General features: G+C 39.7%; 1 long non-coding RNA gene and 1 gene segment (V, D, J or C); both read left to right on the forward strand.

Moving 5' to 3' along the window:
- The first annotated feature begins 3971 nt into the window (after positions 1-3971).
- Positions 3972-4451, forward strand: LOC134476439 (uncharacterized). Its single transcript, XR_010048078.1, has 3 exons — positions 3972-4023; positions 4145-4232; positions 4318-4451. It is a non-coding gene; the product is annotated as an uncharacterized LOC134476439 (long non-coding RNA).
- A 17000-nt stretch (positions 4452-21451) lies between these two features.
- Positions 21452-22079, forward strand: LOC101788407 (T cell receptor beta variable 10-3-like). The segment is given in 2 exon segments: positions 21452-21589; positions 21691-22079. Coding segments are annotated over 2 exon segments (438 nt in total).
- Positions 22080-22325: the final 246 nt, after the last annotated feature.

Consider the following 22325-nt stretch of genomic DNA (forward strand, 5'->3'; position numbering starts at 1 on the left):
TGCAGGCAGGTGAGCCCAAGAAAGGCACTTGGCATGGGATTTCAGGTCCTAGTCTAAGTCTTTTTCACTGGATTCTGGCATCAGTTTTTTCTTCTTTATCTGCAGGTCCAGGGAATCCTGGCATCAACCAGAACTCCAAGTCCTGTGTCCTTAAAAGAAGCCAGCACATGACACTGAGCCATGTCCAGAGGCTGAATCATGAGCGCATGTACTGGTACTGACAGGATCCAGGGCTGGAGCTGAGACTGATCTACTACTCATATGATACTAACATCACTGAAAAAGGAGAAGTCTCTGATGGGTACAGTGTGTCCAGGCCAAGTAGAGAGAACTTCCCCCACTGTGCAGTCTGCTAGCCCCTCGCAGACATCTGTGTACTTCTGTGCCAGCCGTGATTCCACAGGGCCACACAGCTGACAGTGCTCTTCACGTTAAGGCCAGCAGTCCTTGCACCCTAAAACTAACTGATGACCTGAGAAGAGATGGTAGCTCTGGTACGCTGGTATGCCAAGGATGCTGGGTTTTCACTGTCAATGTGTATATCCACAAAATCTCAATCAGCCCCAAACTCACTCTGGACACAGAGGTCTCCACTGTTGCTCCTTGAGTGTGGTTGTCTGAATCAGACTTTTCTAGTCATAGAAGGTTATGGAGGCAACACCTTCCAGCATGGGACATGGTTTGTGACTTGAACATACCTAGGATCCTTACTCTGGAAGCCAATCACCTCTCTGGGGAATACTCACCTGCCTCATCTGTCATGTGGTCTCCACTGACAGTTACCTTTTTCATGATGGTGATTGTGCTCCAGATCCCCACCAGGGCTTTCTTCTTTCCATTTCTCTGGACTTTCTACTACATCCATGCTGCCAGTCCCTCATCCAAGCCTAGTCTTTTCAGTAGCAGAGAGGGCAGTGGTAGCTCCTCTGGCATATAGCTTTCCATTTCCTAGAGGCAAAGACACACCTGGACCTTAGGTCTAAACGATGCTCCTTAGGGAAGTTTGCTTTCCTTCCTACCATGCTCAGTTTCCCTTCTATAACTTCACAAGGCCTTATGTGAATAGAATAGGGCACAGTTATAATTTTTCAGAACGTGGCTGGTTATTTTTCTACTCATTCATATTTTAAGGGCTATAACTGTCTCTTTAATCCCCAAAAAACTCACTTTACTGCAATTCTGTTATGAATTAAAAACTAGTGGTCAACATAAGTCCAGCAGAATTAAATCACCATGGTGCTGAGCATAGATATTTCACCTGAGGAAATTTGTCTGCATAGACTTGGAGAAGAAGTAAAAAGGCAATGAGTCGCTGAGGCATTGAGGCATTGTGGGTTCTCCTAAGTGCTGCTGTTTGAGCCATTGGTTCTCCTGGAGAAGCTCTGGTCCTCACATCTCCCATTGCTCCCTGGCCTAGAGGGGAACAAGTGTGCTGCTTAATCTCCAGGATGAACTCGTCACACTGGGTTCCTGGCATGTACTCCATTGTGATTATCATTGGAAGAGCTCTGACCTCCATGTTGTTGAGGATGGCTGTGGTCCTTTTCAGGACATCCCTGGTCTTTGTTTTGATTGCAATTTCTTGGCTCTAGTATAGATCCCTAATCCGAACAGCATAGCTGCCTCACCCTGCTGGCATAGACTTTCTAGATTCCACTGCTGTCCTCTGAGCTATCCCGACATGGATCCATTAAAGAGCCTGGCATGAGTCCTTCTTGTGGGCTCTAGACCTCCAGTTCGACTTGTGGGAGGCAGTCATGATCCCTGGGTCTTCACCTGGAATCATGTAGTACATTGCTGTGGGATTCAGGCCCTTGGCTACATATTCTATGTCTTTAGTGTTGGGGATAGATTACCTGCCTTCTCTAGTGTTAACTCTGCCTGACCATCATAAAATAATATTAATAATTCCATATCCTGATTTTAATTATTCTGTTCATAACCCCTAAGTACAACATCATCTTACAGAGAAAGAGTGAGTGAATGACTGACAAAATGGATGGAAGAACCAACAATTAAAATACCTTACATTACACACTTACCTGGCAGAGATCAGGTATTACATATGAGAAGCCACATCCTTTTCTTCAGTGGGCTACAGTGGGTTTTAGAATATAGTGGGTAATCTCCTGTCCATGTCTAACATCTCTGGCTTCTTTACAGTTTCACAACCAGGCTTCCCCCAAAGTCTACTCTTTCTTTCAGCTGCTTTCTTCACAAGAATTCTAGCCAGTACAGAGCTCAGCTTCCAGAATGTTAACCTAAACTTTCTTTCCTGAAAATCACTTCTGGTATCAATAACTCTATGAAGTCTCCCATAGTGGAACAGAAACATTAGCTGTATTATGGGAAGAGAGGGATTATCATGTGAATTAGGCCTATTTCAAAAGTAAGAAGTGCTGAGGAAAAGCCAGAAGTCAGGGAGCAGCTGAGCTTTTGATGGGCAGAGCTTTTGGATTGATGGTTCAGAAGCACAGGCTGGGGCTATGGAGGATGATGGTAAGGGCACCTCTGGCCACATGGTGAGACTTAAAAAAGGATCAGGAGAAATCCATGAAAACATGATGCTAGAAATGCTGTTCCCACGTGGGGGTTCCTCCATTGGTTTATGGCATTGACTAAGCCTCACTGTTATTGGCCATCATTTGAGGAGATAAACTAGTCACAGAGTACAGGGGAGAGAGAGAGAAAAGGATGCCCTCGGGGTGTTCACACCTCTGGACCTGCAGGTCATTGTCTCCTTGTAAGACCATAATGATCTTCTAAGTGGTCAGTCTCTTACCAGTTCACCCTAAATTCTGAATGAAGACCTCCTTGACCTTTGTTCTAGAAAGGTAGTTTCCAGGCTAAGTAACTGATTTAAGGACCTCACACAGGAAAGCTTCTCCCAAAACGGTACTTCCAGTCACCCACCTTCTTACCCTGCTATGGTCTTCAGGAGTTCCTCCTAGCCTACACTTGGGATTGCAGGTGAATGATGCCAAAAATGGGATGTCTCCACTCTGGATTTTCCTGTCTCCACTGAGATTCCAGTTGTCCCCCTCTTCAGAAGCAAACTTTTAGCTGTTTCTACTGTTTTCTCCTTCATGAGTTGCCATGGTGCTAGGGTCTTGCCTAGCAATATTAACTCATGTACTGTATACAAGAATATTGTGATCTTTAAATCCACTGTGAATATTGTACTGTGTTCTTTAAACCCACTTGAACTGTAACATAAACTTCAAAGTGGAAACATGGTATTTCGCTGAATAAGTTGAATTTAAGTGATAAGTCAAGTACTTCTGTTCTTTCATTGTCTTCAGTGGACCAATGGACAAACAAATTTTTCAGGTTAGGACTTGGCATCCTAATGTTTTTCACATATCAGATTCCAGTTGCCTAATCCAGTGCTCAGAACTGTAAAAGGTAGTGAATTTCTGTGAGTGAATCAGTCTGCTGTGGATTATGAAAAGCATTCACCTGTTGTACCAGCATGGAAAAATCCACATGGATAGAGCTCCTTTTCACTTGGTGTGGAAATTTCCACCTCAAAGTGTGATACATTCTTGAATTCAAATGTGATAAAGTCAACAAATATAATTTTGGTAGTTTGCCTGGAGCTGTGTATAAGTGGGAAAAGGAGAAAAGAAAAGATTATTTTTATATGCAAAGTTTTTGTGTTTAAAATGCATTCACACACAGATGCATAACCTATCTTTTAATCCTTCCTTGAGAAAGAACACAAAATGTGTGGACTATGCATCCAGACAGCATTAAGTTTAGAAATTATGACCTATGAATTACTTTTGTTAAAAACTGGCTTATAAATATTTAAATCAGTCACCCTAGTATTTTGTAGTGTAAATTATGTATTACTAAGGTGGAGGGGATTTTGAGAGGAAGTGATTTCATGGTGGGAACCACTGTGTGGTGTCAAAAGATGCGTTTCCTTTTCTGTCTGTTCTGGTGAGCCTCTGTTCTGAGCTCATCCTAGCATGGGCACCAGGTTTCTTTCCTGGGTTGCCCTCTGTCTTCTGGGGATAGGTGAGTGCAGAGAAAACCAAACAGTTTCATGGTATTTGTGTGTGTGTGCCTATGGAGATGTGTGTACGCATGTGGCTTATGCAAGAGGCAACTATATCTGTTTTTATCATTCTATTCCCAGCCTCTGTCTTCATAGATCACACCGAAGCTGGAGTCTCCCAGTCCCCCAGTTACAAGGTCACAAAGAAGGGACAGAATGTAACTTTCAGGTGTGATCCAATTTCTGGACACACTGTTCTTTATTGGTACCAAAAGAACCCAGAACAAGGCCCGAAGTTCCTCATGTACTTTCAGGATAAACTTCCATCAGACACCTCAGGGATGCCTCCTGAAAGGTTCTCTGCTGAGAGGACTGAGGGCACCTTCTCCCATCTGAAGATCCAGAGTGTACAGCCAGGGGATTCTGCTGTGTACCTCTGTGCAAGCAGCCACAGTGAGCCAAGGCCACCTCCTTCCTGTTCACAAACTTCCTTTTCTCCTGTCAGCTCCTAGAAACCATAAACAACAGTGAACATCTATAGACTTTTCAGACCACAGAAGACCTCTGCCAGCACACTGGCTATAAATTTGGGTAGAAAGAAACCCTCATTAACTGTTTGATCCTAGAAGTCCTCCACCAGCCCAGCACAGCTGGTGAAGAATTGGGTATCTTAGCATTGGTGGTCACAGCTGTGACAGGCGATCTTTCCTATGACTTGGAAGTTGTTGCTCACCTACATTAGCTTGGGTCACACACGGTGTGCTGCCCCATGCCACCCCATCTGCTGACTCTGGTTGGTGAAAGATTTGAGGCTACACATTCACTCCCTGTTCAGGATCCCCTTACATCTCTGTCACAGTGAGAGTTTTCTGCAACATACCAAATTTGTCTTCCTTTTTGAAGTTAAAGACTTTGTTACATTTTTTACAGTAAATGAATGAACATAATGATAGCAATAATAAAAGGTCATTTCTTCTGCTTAGTTTACCAATTCGTTCCTTTCATTCGTTTTACTTTTGCTTTCAGATGTTTCCATTCTAATTCCTAGTCTAAAGAATGCTTTCACTACCACCCCGGCTTCTTAATAACCTGTGAGTCTTCCAAAAATTGCATTTTTAATTAAGTATGTATATTGATACATTTTAGATTTAGATAATGATCACATTCATTATATGGAATTTGTACCTGTGCATGGGGCAAACTAATTCTTCTATTTTTCATATTCTTCTCCCTTCAACTCTTCTTCCCTCCCTTATATTTACAAAATTTTTGTTTCAGTTTTTATTCTTATGTATTTTCTTTCCCCTTCCCAGTATCCCTTTCCATTTGAAAATTTTCTTCCTATTTTACAGCATCTATTATATATTTTGGCCCTTATTTACATTTTCAGTTTCTCCTACTTGGATACAATGCAATATTTGTAAATGTGTATATGATTTATTTCTTTTAAGTATGGCCTCAATGTGCAGCCATTTACCTCAAAATGTCTCACGTTAATCATTTTTATGCCTGAATATTACCCCATTGTATTTATAAAAAACACATTTTCTTTATCTAGTCACTGGCTGATGGGCATTTGGACTTTTTCCAAAATTTAGCCATCATACAATGTGCTGCTATGTCTGGGTATACATATATCCCTGTGGTGTGATGTTTTTAACTCTTTTGGGGAGATTCCAAGAAGGTGAATAACCAGTTTTATTTTTTTAAGGAATGTCCTTACAGATGCACAAACAACTCCAAACACACTAAGTCACCTTACCTTTTACACAGGGGCCCAGTACATTCACTGTATGAAAGGCCACCCCTTTAATAAATAGTGTTGAAAAAATTAGGTTTCTAAATGTCAAAGTCTAAAACTAGAGTCATGTCCATCAACATGCACTAAATTAAAGGCAAAGTGGATATAAAATCTAGATATTAAAACAGAAACACAAAATTTTGTGGAAAAAAAACAAAACTCTTGAAGACATAGGTATAGGTAATGACTTTATGAATAAATATTGGATCACAAATGAAATATTACAGAGACTTAAGAAGCAGGATTTTGTCTTATTAAAATGCTTTTGCAGAGCAAATGAAACCACCAACAGAGTGAAGATACAAACCACTGAATGGGAAAAAAATTTGCCAGCTGTTCCTCAGACAAAGGCCTAATATCTAGAATATATGAAGAATTCAAAATGTCAGACATCTGATATGTAAAGATATAATCCAAAAATAAGCATATAAAATGAATATACATTTATCAGATACAGAAGTACAAATTGCAAAAAAACATGAAAAATGCTCAATACCACAGGTCATTTGAGAGATACAAATTAATATCAACCTGAGATTCCATCTCAATCAAGAAAGAATGAGTGCCATCAAGAAAACAACCAACAACAAATGCTTGAGGGACTGTGGAAAAAAAGGAACCTTCTCCACTGCTGGTGGGAGTGTAGACTGTTGCAACCACTATGGAAATCAGACTGTTTTAATCATTATTCTAGCCTTTTGATTTGAAAAGATATCCCTTTGGTTTTCAAATCAAAAAAATGAGATTTTAAAAATTCAAACTTTGAATTTTTTAAAAAGACGTCTCTTTTAGTCTGCTTTATTTGATATATGTATTGTTACATGTTATTTCTTATAAACTCAAATGCTTACATTGTAATTAAATTACTTGCCCAACTGTGGTTTGTATCAGTGAAGACCATGGTCAGAGTTTATATGATCATATTTCATAGGTATCTGGGAGTCTCAAGAAACAACTTAGGGCTCCAGGAGTGAGACTGAGGATCACAGACCCAGCCATAATTCAGGTGCCTCTGTGTAGTTTGCAGGGAAATCTCAGTTCCTATAAATCCACTTAACAAGTATTGCAGTGTTTCAGTACACCAAATTTCTTTCCCAAGAGTCACTATTCTTGGCAGAACTCCCCTGCTGCCACCTTGACAGTGTGCCCCCATCTAAACAAACTCTTGCTTTTTTCTGCATTTATAGTTTACTGATAAAGTCTTCTTAACATCTGCCTTGCCGGCTCTCTGCATGCAGAATGCAGAAAGAGACACATGAGCAGATTTCAGGGAGTGGAAATGGATCCTTTAGGCTGGTCCTTAAGAAAATAAACAAGTTCTCTAATCCACCCACAGTCTGCTGGGTAGCTGAACTTCCCTGTCCTAGTGGGTCCTCAGATTCCTCTATTCCCTGTTGCTCATATCAGTAAACACCCATTGGGCAAGTCATTGATTTAGTGTCAAATGACTTTGTGCATTTTTAATACTATGCACTCAAGCTTTACCACTAGACACTGCATCTTCCATGATTGTTGTTTTGCAAGATACCTTCCAGTTTTCCTCATTTTAATTTTAACTCACACATTTGATCCCGTTTTGAACGTAATCACATTATCTGCACAGTCCTTTGCTCCTTTATTGTTTGGGCAAAGTTTTGAATGTTTGTTTTGTTCTTAACCTTTATAATCTCAGAGTAATGGATTTAAAAGAAATAATACTTCTTACATTTCATTTTTTCAACAATATTTGACACCAAGTATTTTCACTCATTCCTCCCAATCTATCCTTCTTAATTTAGAAAATGGCTTTAAATAAATCACCTTAAGGCAGTGACTGTATAGCAGAAAATACCACCCCCTCACCAGCCAGGATCCTTCTGATTTCTAGTCATCCAGGTAGTAGTTTCTGTTTCATTTCCCCTCTGCTCCTCTCTCCTAGAAACTGCTGGCCACTGTGATGCATAGGGCATAAAAGAATCCCTAACTGACAAGGAATTCTGCCTCTGTACTTCCTGCTTGACTTCCTCATATAAACTCTAGACCTCCAGAAATCAGGGCCAGATATTCTGGGAATGATCCCCATCTTCACTGGTTACATAAAAAAATCTTCCTCCATATCACTGGTGTTTCTGTTTACAGTTGCAATTGAAGTATGTGATATAAGGAAAATGAAGAGGTAAGCATGATGATTGAAATTCAGGGTACGAGTTAGAGTTGCATTAAAATCTAAGGAAATTGCCCATAAAATCTGCACACTATGCAGGCATTTATCTGCATTTCTTAAGCCATTGCAAGGAAAATAACAATGAGATTTCACATACAGAACACAAGATGGCACTGTGATTTCACAGGGTTCTAAAAGAGCTCTAGGGAGTCTGGGAAAATAACATAGGAAGGAAATGGTTAACAGTAACTTGGTTTTGGATTCACTATCAGGCATATGCTGAGAAGTTTTCAGTTTCTGCTAGGCTACCAACAAGTATGCAAGAGCTGGGGGAAATTTCTTTCTAAACTTAAATAAGATTCACTTCAATAAGATAAGATAAATAAGATAAAATTCAATAAGATTGAAGAGTTTGGCAGGGCAGCTTTTGTATCAGGACAGGTGCACAGAGAGGACCAACAGCCTTAGAGGAATGTGGGAAAATTCCATAATACAGTTTGCTCTCAGCTGAGTGGCTTGCTGCAATACTCCTCCCTCAATGCAGGTCTTCTCCATAAGACAAGTGGGCAACCCTGTCTGAGGCCAGTGGGAAGGGACCCTTAGCCAGGATGAATCTGCAAGTGTGGATAGGAGCAACATCAGGGGCCCATCCACCCTCTTCTGATGGAGGAACCTGGGAGTTCTCCAGTCTCTGTCCTGAAACCTTAGGATCTAGATGTAACTGTTTCATTCTATAGTTACTAGCTGTGAGCCCTAACCTCTATTTGCAACCCTTTGTCTCCCGGAAGGAAGCAAATCCTGGACTCTGCTAGCAAACCTTATAATGGGTTTTCAGAGTCCCTGCTCCAGATTTTTCCTCTGAAAGTACAAACTATGCATTAGATTTAGATTTCATCTTGTGCTTCTCTGGCCTAAAGGCTTCATGGATGCTGGAATCATCCAGACACCCAGATACTGCATTATACACATGGTAAAAAAGATAACCCTAGAGAACTCTCAGAATATGAACCATTATACAGTGTTCTAGTGTCTCCAAGATCCAGGTCAGGGGTTGAGGCTACTGCACTACTCAGGAAGTATTTCCAGCCCTACCAAGAGAGAAGCTACAGAATGAAGCATTGTCTTCAGAGATAAGAAGGAGAATTTCCCCCTGACTCTGGAGTCAGCCATCACCAGCCAGAGCCCCCGTACCTCTGTTCCAGCAGTGCATATACTGCAAAGCATAGCCACAGTCTCTCTCTGAACAAAAAAGGGCACCCACAGTGCAAAGAGGGACACTACTACCTGGTCCCCTGTCTAAATGAAGAGAAAAAGCTACCCTTTCTGAATGTGTTCCCACTGGAACTCTTGTGCAACTTCTAGCCTTGGTGTGAGCAGAGGTCCATGAGCCTGCACACGTGAGTGTGTATGTGTGTGTGCAGGTATGTGTAAATTCACAGAAGATAAATACTGCTACACTCAACCGAATGGAGATGGACGGTAGCTTCCAGTGTGTAATTTGAATTTGCTTTTCAGTGGGAGAAATGTAGAAATCACACGAGCAACTTGAAGCTCCTTGAGTAATCAGAGATTATCCAGTTTCGGAACTATTACATGAGGGCAGTTCGATTTGGCTCCACTGGGTAACAAACAAGAGTTCTGCATAGAAAAAAGAAAACATCTATATTAAATGTTATAAAAATACATGAGTAAACAAAACACTCAGAAGAAATATTTGTATAGATGTTGAACAGTAGCATTAGCTCTGGATATAACTAAATCATAGAATTAGAAAAATAAGACAAGACAAGAGCAAAGAACAATATTTTGAGACTTCTGAAGGTAGATCAGAATAGGAGCCTAATTCTTGTATTACACTGACTTGGGTTTAAATCAATCAACTTTCCATATGAAATTTTACAGAATAATATAATAATATAAGATGGTTGCTTTATTTTCCTCTACAAATCTACCTCTATAATACCTACAGGTAGAAGACCACATTTGGCAGCCAGGTTTCTTAACACAGACTCAGTAACTCTATGATCTTGATACCCTAGCTGGATATCATAGAAATTGCAAATATTGTGTGTCTGAACTGTGTTCAAGGGCATTTTTGTGAGACAATCAGAAGGGAGGCACTGACTCACGAGGGTGCTACAGATGGAAAGGTTAGCAGGATGATTCTTGGCAAAAAAAAAAATAGTTAACCAATTGATTAATTCTCCTCAATCAATTCACAGTATTTATCTCTCATGGTTATTTTGATATTGGAATAAATCCAGAAGTTATACGGTGCCAGAGCAGTGAATAATGTGAATGGGGACACACTGGAACAGCAATTTAATAATGATTTCACAGCAGATATCAGCAGCCTGAATTCAGTTCTGGGAGCTGAGCATGCATAAGTTGAGCCTCGGGGCACAAGTAATTGTTGAAACATCGCTCCCAGGAAGTAAGACCATGCCTGGCATCCTAAATTGTCAGAGGATGCAAGGGTGGTCCCTGCTCCCTAACTAGGCCATTCCCAGCAAATCCTAAGTGGCTAGAAGGGGTCTGAATTCAGTCCTACGTGCTGAATGTGTACAAGTTGAATCCTAGCACACAGGGAAGCCTTGGAAGGTCACCCCCAGATGGCAAGAACACACCCTGTCCCCCAAATCACCTGAGGATGCACCTAGTTAGACCAGAAAAGGTCTAATGCAGCCAGGCCTCGTGACCTACAAGTGACTAACAGTTACTTGCTGTATGTCCCAGGAGCCAAAAGAGGACCAGGTGAGTTGCAACTCATGGGGGAAGCTTTGGAATATCACTTAAAACCTGGAAATATAGGAAAATAACAAAACAAAAGAGCAAAATGCAATCTCAAATTTCCAGCCAAAACCATGCAAGCCTAGCTGACATGGATATAGAAGAACTTGTAAGCCATATACCTGAAATTCATGAAATTATAACAACTGAAGTAAAGAAAGAGCTCCAGGAAGTTATAAAGGAACTCAGATCAGAAAGAATCTCCCAGGTAAAAGAAGAAATGATATATGTAATGAAAGAAATGCTGAACATATCTAAAGAAGACATAGTTAAAAGCTAGAGGAACAATGCAACAGATCAAAACCTTAAATGAACAATATAAGAAACAAACAGAATGCATAAGCAGATTCAAAGAGATATACAAGAAATCAAAAATTCCATTGAACATAGGCAAAACGGCCCCAACGAAAGTGAAGATAGAATTTCAGACCTCAAAGACAAGATTGCCACTAGTGAACAGGAAAGAAAAGTTCTTAAAAAACAAAAAAAAAAAAAGGAATCAGGAAATAACAATTCAACAGGTTCAAGATGATGCAAAGAAAAACAACATAAGATTGACAGGTATAAGCAAAAAACAAGGTGACAACACTTTCTTTTTTGGATATCAATAGGCAATTTATAGAAGTCAGAGGTGAAAACTTTCCAAACATGAGAACTGAAATTCACATACAGATGAATGACGCTTATAGAGCTCCAAATGATCATAAACAAAATTTAAAAATACCCAGAAGTATAACAATCAACACCACAGTTATCCAATATAAGAACAGAATATAAAGAGCTGCTAGAGAGAAGAGACAGATCATCTATATAGGAAAGCCTATCAAAATCACAGAAGACTTCTCAACACAAACAATGAAGTCAACAAGAGCATGGAGTGAAGTATTTCAGATTCTAAAGGAAAATGATTTCAAACCCTGACAAACAAAACTGTCCTTCAAAATGGATGCAGAAATAAGATACTTCCATGACAAAGAGCAGCAGAAGAAATTCATGACCACACCAACTCTGCATAGAATACTGAAAGAAATTCTACACAGACAAAAGAATAAACCAGTAGGCAAGGCAAAAATTAAATGGAGTGGAAAGGGAAAGAATCAATAGCTGAAAGACAACATGTCAAAAGTAAACCAACATATATCTGTTATAAACATTAACATAAATAGCCTCAATTCTCCAATGAAAAGAAACAGACTGCCAAAATGGGTCAAGAAACAACATCCAAACATGTGCTGTATACAGGAAACACATCTAATCCCAAAGGAAACTCATAGACAGAAAGTAAAAGTGTAGAAAACAATACTCCATGCAAAAGAATCCAACGAAAAAGCAGGGGAAGGTATTCTGTTTGCAGTCAATGTGATGTTCAAACATAGAACAGTCCAAAGAGATATAGAAGGTCCCTACATACTGGTTAAGGGAAAATGTCAAGAGCAAGAGATAATAATCTTAAATATATGTGTACCAAATTAGGGAGCACCCAGTCATACAAAACAAATATTAACAGAAATGAAAAATGAAATCAGGAATTTTGTGGCTTCCGGGTGCACTGGACCAGCATGGCGGGTCCTGAGCGGGCCTGAAATGGCCTCCCTGCTCCTGGCTGTGCTTCGCAGATTCTGTAATTCTAAGCAAGCAAGTGGGCACCATTGGTTCCAGAGGCTGGGTCCCTTGGGGTGAGTGACTCCCGCATCTTCCCCCAAGCCCAGCTAGTTTGGGACCCTTGCTCAGCCTGAACAGGGAACTTCGCAGCTTCCTGTTGCACTGGACCAGCTTGGTGGGTCTTGAGCGGCCTGTCACACCCCCAGGGATGCTTTCTCAATCTGGGGAGCTGGGTAGACAGAGTCCCAAGAGCTGAGGGCATAGAAGATGATTTCCAACAGACCCCTGGGAAGTCTTGGAATAACACTTGAAACACAGAAATATAGGAAAATGACAAAATGAAAGACCAAATTACAATCTCAAACTTACATCCCAAGAAACCATAGGAGCACAGAAGAAAATATATGTCATATACTGGAAATATCAGGCATAATAGCAACTGAAATAAAGTAGCAACTCCAGGAAGCTTTAAAGGAATTCAAACTAGAAATAATCTCCCAGGTAAAGGAATAAATGATAAAAGAAATGAAGGAGATGCTGAACATACCTAAAATAGACACAGTTTAAAAAGTGGAGGACGTAAACAAAAATATAGAATCCCTGGATGAACAATATCAGAAATAATCAGAATACATAAAGCAGAGGCAAAGAGATATACAGGAAATCAAAAATTCCATTGAAAGCTGTAAAAACCACCTCAGTGAAAGTGAAGATAGAATTTCAGACCTCAAAGACCAGATTGCAGCTAGTTAACAGGAAAGGAAAGATCTTTTTAAAATAACAATGAATCAGGAAATAACAATTCCACAACTACAAGATAATGTAAAGAAATACAACATCAGTTTGATAGGGATAAATGAAAAAGAAGGGAACAACATAAAGGATGTCAGGAGAATAGAGAAGTAATAGCTGAAAATTTCCCAAACATGTGATTGGAAACCGACATCAGGGTTAGTGAAGCATATAGAACTCCAAATAGTTATAACCAAAATAAAACTACACTCAAACATTTAATAATCACCATCCCAGAAATCCAACATAAGAATAGAATACTAAAAGATTTCAAAGACAAAAGATAGATCACTTATAAAGGAAAATCTATCAGAATCACAACAGACTTCTTAGCACAAACAATAAAGTCAAGAAGAGCATGGGGTGAATTATTTCAGATCCTAAAGGAAAATTATTTCCAACCTAAACTAATGTACCCTGAAAAACTGTCCTTCAAAATCGATGGAAAAATAAGAAACTTCCATGAAAAAGAACAGCCTAAGAACTTCATGATCACAAAGAATACTGAAAGACAGTTTAGATACACATAGGAAAATACCACTAAGCAAAACAGACAATTAAAAAGAACAGAAAAATAAAGATGCAACAGCAGAAAGATACTACAAAATTCCCACAAACACATGGAAACTGAATAACACACTCTTGAGTAACCAGTGGGTCACAGGGGAAATTAAAGAAGAAATTAAACAATGCCTTCAAGGAAACAAAATACAAATACAACTTACGGGAATCTGTGGGATGCAATGAAAGCTGTCCTCAGAGGAAAATTATTGCACTGAGTTCCCACATCAGGAAAACATAACAAATCCAAAAAAGAAAAAAAAAAAAAAAAAAAAAAAAAAAAACTCATGTTACACCTCAAACATCTAGAGAAAGAAGAGCAAGTGAAGCCCAAAGCCAAAATAAGAGAGGAAATTATAAAAATCAGAGCAAAAATCAATGCAATAGAGACTAAGAAAACAATCCAAAAAATCAATGTATCAGAGTTGGTTCTTTGAAAGAATAAATAAAATTGATAAGACCCTAGCCAACTTTATTTTAAAATGGGAGGAAAAAGCTCAAATTCATGCAATAAGAAAAGAAAAAGGCTAAATCACTACAGAATCTATAGAAATACAGATCATCAACACCTAGTTCAAAAACCTCTAATCTCAAAGGTTTGCTAACACAGAAGAAATAGACAGATTCCTAGAAACACATGAAGTACCAAAAGATAGGTCAAGAAGATATAAAACTGCTGAATAATCCAATTTCTATTAATGAAATTGAAAATTTAATTAAGTCCTTACCTACAAAGAAGAGCCCAGGACCAGACTGATTCACTGCAGAATTCTACAATAAATAAAAGAAAACTTAATGCCGACACTCCTCAAACTCTCAATAAAATTGAAAGGGAAGCAATCCTTCCTAAGTCATTCCTAGAAGCATATATTACTCTAGTACCAAAACCTGAGAAAGACCCAAGTAAAAAACAAAACTATAGACTAATCTCCCTAATGAACACAGATGCAAAAATCCTCAATAAAATATCAGCAAATAGGATGCAGCCAATCATCAAGTAGATTATACACCATGACCAAGTGGGATTCATCCCAGGCATGCAGGGATGTTTCAACATATGTAAATCAATAAATGTAATCCACCATACCAATAAAGCCAAAAGTAAGAATCACATGATCATTTCTATAGATACAGAAAAAGCTTTTGATAAGGTCCATCATTCATTTATTGTAAGAACCTTACAGAAAATTGGAATATAAGGTGTTTACCTCAATATGATAAAAACCATCTGTGACAAACCAAGTCACCATCATATGAAATGGCCAAAACCAGAAACCTCTTACCTTAAAATTAGGAGCAAGACAAGCATGTTCATTATCACCACTCCTACTCAATACAGTGCTGGAAATACTAACCAGAACAATTGTACAAGAGAGAGAAATAAAAGGGGTAAGGATAGCAAAAGAATTTAAATTATCATTATTTGAAGATGACATGATACTCTACATGGAACACCCCCAATACTCCATTGAAATACTCCTAGGTATAATAAATAAATTCAGTAATATAGCTGGATACAAAGTAAACACGTAAAATCAAAATCATTCATACACACTAACAACAAAACCACAGAGAGGGAAACAAGAGAACATACTCTTCACAATAGCATCCAAAAACTGAAATACTTAGGAATCAGTCTAACAAAAGAAGTAAATATCTATTCAGGTAATTATAATTCCCTGAATTTAATATAATTATAATGACCGTGCTACAAATTTTATAAATTCTGAAAACAAAGCAGTTAATAGTCATTGGATTGGAACAAGTTGCCACATTTGTGTCAGGTGACCTGAAGACCTCTTGAAGATCATTATGAAAAATAGCACAGTTAATTCTGTTCCTACCACAATGTTTGGATGGCCTATATCTTTTTTTTTTTTTTGAGCTCTCTGCTCTTCTTATTTATTTGTCTTTTTGTTTCTTATTTTTCTAGTAATCTGTTTTGTTTGGTTTGGTTTGCTTTGGTGTGGTTTGGTTTGGCTTGCTTTTTCAGTCTACTGAAGAAAGGATAGGTATACCTGTAGAGACTTATACATGCCTAGCCCTTCTCTTAAACAGTTTATGAGAATTGATTATATTATATGTGATGAAATGAACAGGTATTTTGCAGACAAACAGATATTATAGTATCCCTCACTGATTTTGTATCATCATGCTGTGAAATCAAATAATGGTGGTTTTAGTATGATTTGTATTGTTCAACTTCAATATACATGAAAGTATGGACAGCTATTTTGAAGAGAATAAGATATATTATAGCAGCCAATGCTAATTTTCGTATTGTCTGGTTTTGAAGGCATATAATGCCCTCATTACCCTTTTCTGGTCATATTTTTATACTATTTTGTTTTGTATGAATTTGTTGTGTATGAAAATACAGACAAAAATTTAGAAGAGAACAAGAGACATTATGGTAGCCACTGTAGATCTCACGTTGTCTTGTTTTGAAATCTGTATCACTTATATTGTTTTCTTCTGATCTGCTTTGTTCTGTTTGGCTATGTTTACATTTACTCCTTTTCTTAAATAAAAAAGCTGAAAGTAAAGCTCCAATCAATAAAAAAATAATTATATAAAGATGGAAAAATGATGAATGAACAAATATCACAACATTGTAAGTTTTTCCTAAACTGTGGGAAATTACTTAAAAGTAGGCTGTGTTAAAATGCATACTCTACAGCAACCACTATAAAACAAAACAGACACCTACCAGATGAGTGAGTGTATTTATGAAAGCTCTGCACTGATCCACAGAACTGCTTAAAAAGAGCAAGGAAGGGATGAAACCAACAGAAAAGAAATGCAAGCAGAAAGGGATAAATGTTACAAAATAAATATCCATAACAAATCCAAATAATCTACCTAATATAAATGAGCCAATTACAAAACATATGTTGTATTACTGAATAAAAAGTGCTTTCTATTATGTGCCTGAATGTGTTTCTTTAAAATATACTGCAAAGATACTAATAAGAATATATATGAGAAACAGACACATACATAAAAGAACCTCCAAATGCATCATGAAGAAACAGTTCAACCCTAGAAAAGGAGGAAAAGAGTGGAATAGGCACTTCAAAATATGCAACATATCATAGAAGTTGTTTTCCTCTTCTTGGGCCTGTTGGTTCATTTTCTCAATTGCCCAGATGAGTTATTGTTAATAGAATTCCCTGCTGGCTCCTCTGGGAGTTAATTTTCCTTAGGTAGCCTTTATCAAGCTCCCACCCCCATTCCAAAGGTAGGTAGCAATGACTGGAGGCTTTCTCGCTTCCTACAATACAAATTGATTAGATTTATAATTTTGTTTCTAATTTTCAGAAGAAAAGAGAAAGAAGTTCACCTTTGTGTCACAGGCAAGAGCTGAGATTACTGCAAACTACCCAGCTTCCAGGGACTGCAGAGATATTTAGAAGTCCTGGTGATTTCATGGCTTGCCATGTGAGGACTCTGTGGATCCTCTGAGCCTGCCTCCAGGCTTCCTTGCTGGGTGTTTGCTTGGGATCTGTATGCATCAGAGGCTGTGGTTAAGACAGACCTTTGTTCCCCTTCCCATATGCTCATGTGTTTGTCACCACTGTGAGCCATGAACTGCAACCTTCTATATTCACAGACTCTCCAGGAGTCTACATTTGGGGGAGTGTGCAAAGGCTTTAAGGGAACAACCTGGAACTTCCTGGTCAGGAAGGGAGATGAGCACACTCCTGAGATGAGTTAGAGAAGCTGGAGTGTGGGTTATCTGCCCCACATACAGCCCTGCTTTGCTGAGTGTAGCTTCCCCTGCTCACTGGAAGCTCAGCATAGTTGCGGGTAGACCTGGCCACTTCATCATGCTCTGGGGTACAGGGATCCTATTGGAATACATAGTGACATCCATGATGCTACAGGAAAATTCTCCAAACTGAGAAAAGAGAGGATCAGAAATGAGCAGCTGCTATCTGAACCCGGAGCCCAGCACCTTATGTAGGGAGTCGTCCTGTCCAGACTTTCTAGAGTCCATTTGAGGACTGAGGGTCCTCTGCTGTCTGACCCTTCTATGAGCAGGTAAGCCCTGAGCACAAGTAGGGTGGCTCCAGGGGCCAAAGCTCTTTATTATTGATGGAGGGAGGGTCATCTTCTCACTGTTGAGGTACTCACTTCTGTCTCCTTTTCCCCTAGGTTTTCTGGATGTCAAAGTTATCCACTCCCCAAGGTAACTAATCAAAGCCAAAGGAGGAAAGTCCATTCTGCTATTCTGCCCCACCACTGGACACAACATTGTATATCAACAGACTCCTGGCCAAGGCCACCAGTTCCTCATTCAGCATTATGAAATGCGGCAGAGATCTAAAGGAAGCCTATCTGACTAATTCTCAGGTCAGCAGTTCAGTGAATATCACTCCAGCTGAACATGAGGGCCTTGGAGATGGAGACACAGCAGTTTATCTCTGTGCCAGCAGCTTGACACTGCTTTGCAGAGCTACTGGCTTTGTTTATTCCAAACTTCTAGCCCCTGCTGAGAATGGCATTGAGCGGGGATAGGGAGGGTTCATCTTAACCCAAGCCCTGTGGATGACTGCAGTGCTTTCCTAACCTGTCCCTGCTCCACTGTGGTCAGCATCAGGACCTAAGGAAGTTCAGGTTCCAGGCCAGAAGGATGCTCTCAAGCTTCTGCCTGGATATGTCCTTCCTCACTTCTGGCAGAGGCCCTATTCTGTGCTGGTGTGCGTGTGCATGCAGTGTGATTGATGAATATGGTAAATGTTTAAGCAAAATCAATGATTACAGTAAAAAACACATTGCTATTACCCCACCCCTATCCTCTCTCTTGCTTTGAACACACTCATTCTATTATTCTTGCCACTCTATGAAGCAATGCTGGAGAATTTCACTAGTGTCTTTAGCTGTGCTGCCTTCACTGTCATTATGTCTTAAATTGATTCAGATGTTTACCTTTTAGGGATATTTGCACTTTGGGCAAGAGCCAGAAGTTGCTTAGTGCTAGATCTGATGAATAAGGCCAGTGAGGATGCTCTGTAATAATATGTTTAAGATGCTCCAGAGTTGTAGCATTTGAGGAATTCTGATTCCAGCTTGCAAAGCAACTCTGACAAACGGACATCCAGAACTATGGCATAAACGGTCAGGAGCCATGAAATAGGTGCATCAGGGATGTTTTCAGGAGGATTAATTGTCAGGTGTCTTTTACTCTAATGATTTCCTTTTACTCTTAAATATCCCCTCTATATTCTTACACTCCTTCTCTTATATGTTAGTGCAAGTATAGACACCAAGGTATCCCCTTTATACATGCAGATTTTAATGTTTCACTAAATAGACTGTAAAGTGTATGAGCTACATTGGCCTTTCACAGTGGTTAATATTCACAAGCATCAGAAGCAGGATTGATGCCCCATCTTAATGTCTCCAAAGTCAAAGTTCACCTAAAATCCCAAGGTGGTCTCTGATCTTGGTCAATATATGCAGCAGAATTCCATCTCTTCCATTTCAGGACTGCTGAGCAGCAAGAGGAGGTCACATTATAGAACACAGTTAGTATGGCTATTTGCCATCAACTTTCAGGACACATAATTTTAAGCCAGAGAATGTTTGTCCTGTCATAGCTCTACAAGGGAGCTGTGCATTTGCAGCAACAGAAAATGTGCAATTTACTCATTAATTGAAAATTAAATGCAAAGGAGATATTGCTGGTAGGTGAGAGATTGATAGGAGATGCTTATCATCCCAAAGAAGTTAAGGCATTGTTTGGAACAGTATTGTTGTTGTTTAGGTTATGGTCCTCAGAGCTACACAGGCCTATTTGTTTTATCTCAGAAACTCCTACATTTTCAGCTGGATGACTTCGTTCCTCACTGTCACCTAACTATTGTCTCTTTGTCTCTGAGAAGCAGCAAAGCTCTGAACATAGATGGAGAAGCTTTCATAGGTTGACCAGGCTCCCACACCAGTGTATCAAGCAAATGCTACACTGATCTCTTCCTGTATCCTCTTCTGATTCTGTGTGTTCCTCCCTGGAGCGCGACTGGAGAAGACATCCTTCATGATCCATCAAGATGTGTAGTCACAGGGAGAAGGCCTTACTCTGACCTATTACCCGCACGGGAAACAACAGTACTCAGTGCTAGTGAGTACTTGCTAACTTTTCATGAGAGAGAATTTATGACTCCCTATGTCATGAATAGAAGACGTTCTGAGTTTAGGACTACTGGAGCAACAGAAGGAGGTTACATCACAGGACGTAGTTACTATAGCTAATTTGCAGTCAAAATTCAAGACACATAATTTTAAGCCAGAGAATGTTTGTCCTATCATAGTGCCACAAGGAGGTATGCATTTTCAGTAACACAAAATTTGTGACTCAATCATTAATTGAAAATTAAATGCACAGGAGATATTGCTGGTAGGTGAGATACTGACAGGAGATGCTCATTTACCCAAATAATTTAAGGTGCTGTTTGGAAGAGTGTAGGTGTTGGTATTTAGGAAGATCAGCTAGGCAGTCCTATGTGTTTTATACCAGAAATGCTTGAATCTGAGCTGGAAGACTTCATTCCTTACCCTCTCCTAACCATTATGTCTGTACTGTCTCCAAGGATCAGCAAAGCTCTGGACATAGATGGAGAAGCCTATGCTGACCAGGCTCCTGTGCCAGTCTCTTAAGCAAATTCTGTGCTGATCTCTTCCTCTCTCCACTTCTCGTTCTGTGTGTTCCTCACTGGAGCATGATTGGAGAAGACATCCTTCATGATTGCATAGAGATGTGTTGTCACAGGGGGAAGGTCTTACACTGACCTGTCACCTGCAGAGGAAACAACACTCACTGCTAGTGAGAACTTGTAAATTTTTCATGAGAGACAATTTATGACTAACTTTTCTTATGTCATGAGCACCAGATATTCTGAGAGAGTACAGAACATTTCTCTTTGACAATGTAGACACTATGCCTTCAGTTTATGTCTTAGCAAAGATCTCATCCACATCATGAAGGAACCATCTTTCCTTCTTTGAGAGACGATAGCTGTAGAGGACAGACAGGTCTTAAACCTCTGGTCCTCCTGCTTCAACCTTCCAAGTCCTGGGATCACAAATATATTTGTATCTTTCATGCTGATTAGCGTTTTCTGCTTTTGACAGGAAGTCCAATCGTGGTGACTCCATTGGTCCAGGGTGCATGGCCTCCCTTGAAGGAAGGAAAACTTTACATCCATGAGGACACACAGTGCCCTGAAACTGCTGGTCAGCATTTCTGATAGATGATTTGGTGTGAGAAGTTGCATGACAATGATCTTGACTTTGATACTTTTCAAACTTTCTACATATCAAGAGGCTCTTCTACCCAAGTATATAACCTCAGACTGACTTCCAGTAATTACCTTATTTAAAACAAAAAGTGCTTGGAGGTAACCTTATAGCAAAGGAACTATAGAAGGCATGAGAAATATTGTGAGAAGTCTCTCTAGACTGGAGAAATATGAGAAAAAGATAAAACAGTATACAAATAAGTATTTACATCCTAATGAGATGGCTGTAGGAACAGATTTCCATATTAAAATCAGGGAAGAGGCATATGCACTTGTAATTAAAAACAGGTTGCACATCATTTTCCATTTGGGACACATAAATTGTATATTTATGGCATGTATAACATGAAATTCAACACAGATACATGTATACATTAGCAAATACACATTTATAAGTGAAAATTGCCTTTTAGGGGAGGAGCATTGCAGCTTCTCTACACAACTCATGCATTTGTCAGGACAGTGACATCCCTGAGTCACAGAAATCTCAAGTTCTACTTCCCTTAGATAGAACTGGAAGATACAAGATCACTGCCCTCATTGAGAAATGGGCACCAAGCTCTTCTCCTGGATGACCTTCATTCTCTTGTGGGCAGGTGAGTGTGGGCTATCGGTGGGCTTCCTTCCCTAAAATTCCCAAAATCTCAACACAAGCCTTCGTCTCTGGGCTCTTCACCGGGTTCTTTCTCTGCCATAGGACATATAGAGGCTGGAATCACCCAGAGCCCAAGATACAAGATCACAAAAACAAAAGAAAAAGTGAGTTTGAAATGCTATCAGCCCAACAGCCATAACTCCACGTACTGGTATCGACAAGACCCAGGATACGGACTGAAGCTGAACCATTACTCATACGGTGTTGACAACCAGGACAAAGGAGAAGTCCCTGACAGATACAGTGTCTCCAGAGAAAACACAGAGGACTTTCCCCTCACTCTGGACTCAGCCACCCTGTTCCAGTCATTTGTGTACTTTTGTGCCACCAGTGATTCCACAGTGCTGCATAAGCACTCCCTCTCTCTACATAAAGTGTTGTTATGGAGACTGTGGTTGTCTGTGCCTACAAACCCTGGCTCCAACTTCTGAAGTTCCAGCCTCTGTAGGAGTCACAGAGTCCTTGACATGAACTGCTGCCTCCCATTCTGGCACTCAGTCCTGATATTCTAGCCATGCTGGTCTCTGCCACACTGAAGTTCACCTCAACACCCTGAGAGTCCTGGTTTTCTCTTCTGTATCTCTTAACACTGGCAGAAATGCATCTTTAATTGTTACATAATAACTTCCTTGGTTCTCTGGAAACCAGCATATTTTTCCCATCCCTGAGCATTTCAA

Source organism: Cavia porcellus, unplaced genomic scaffold (genome assembly GCF_034190915.1).
Source record: "Cavia porcellus strain 051 isolate PalLab524CR breed Dunkin Hartley unplaced genomic scaffold, mCavPor4.1 scaffold_6, whole genome shotgun sequence".
Classification (NCBI taxonomy): domain Eukaryota; kingdom Metazoa; phylum Chordata; class Mammalia; order Rodentia; family Caviidae; genus Cavia; species Cavia porcellus.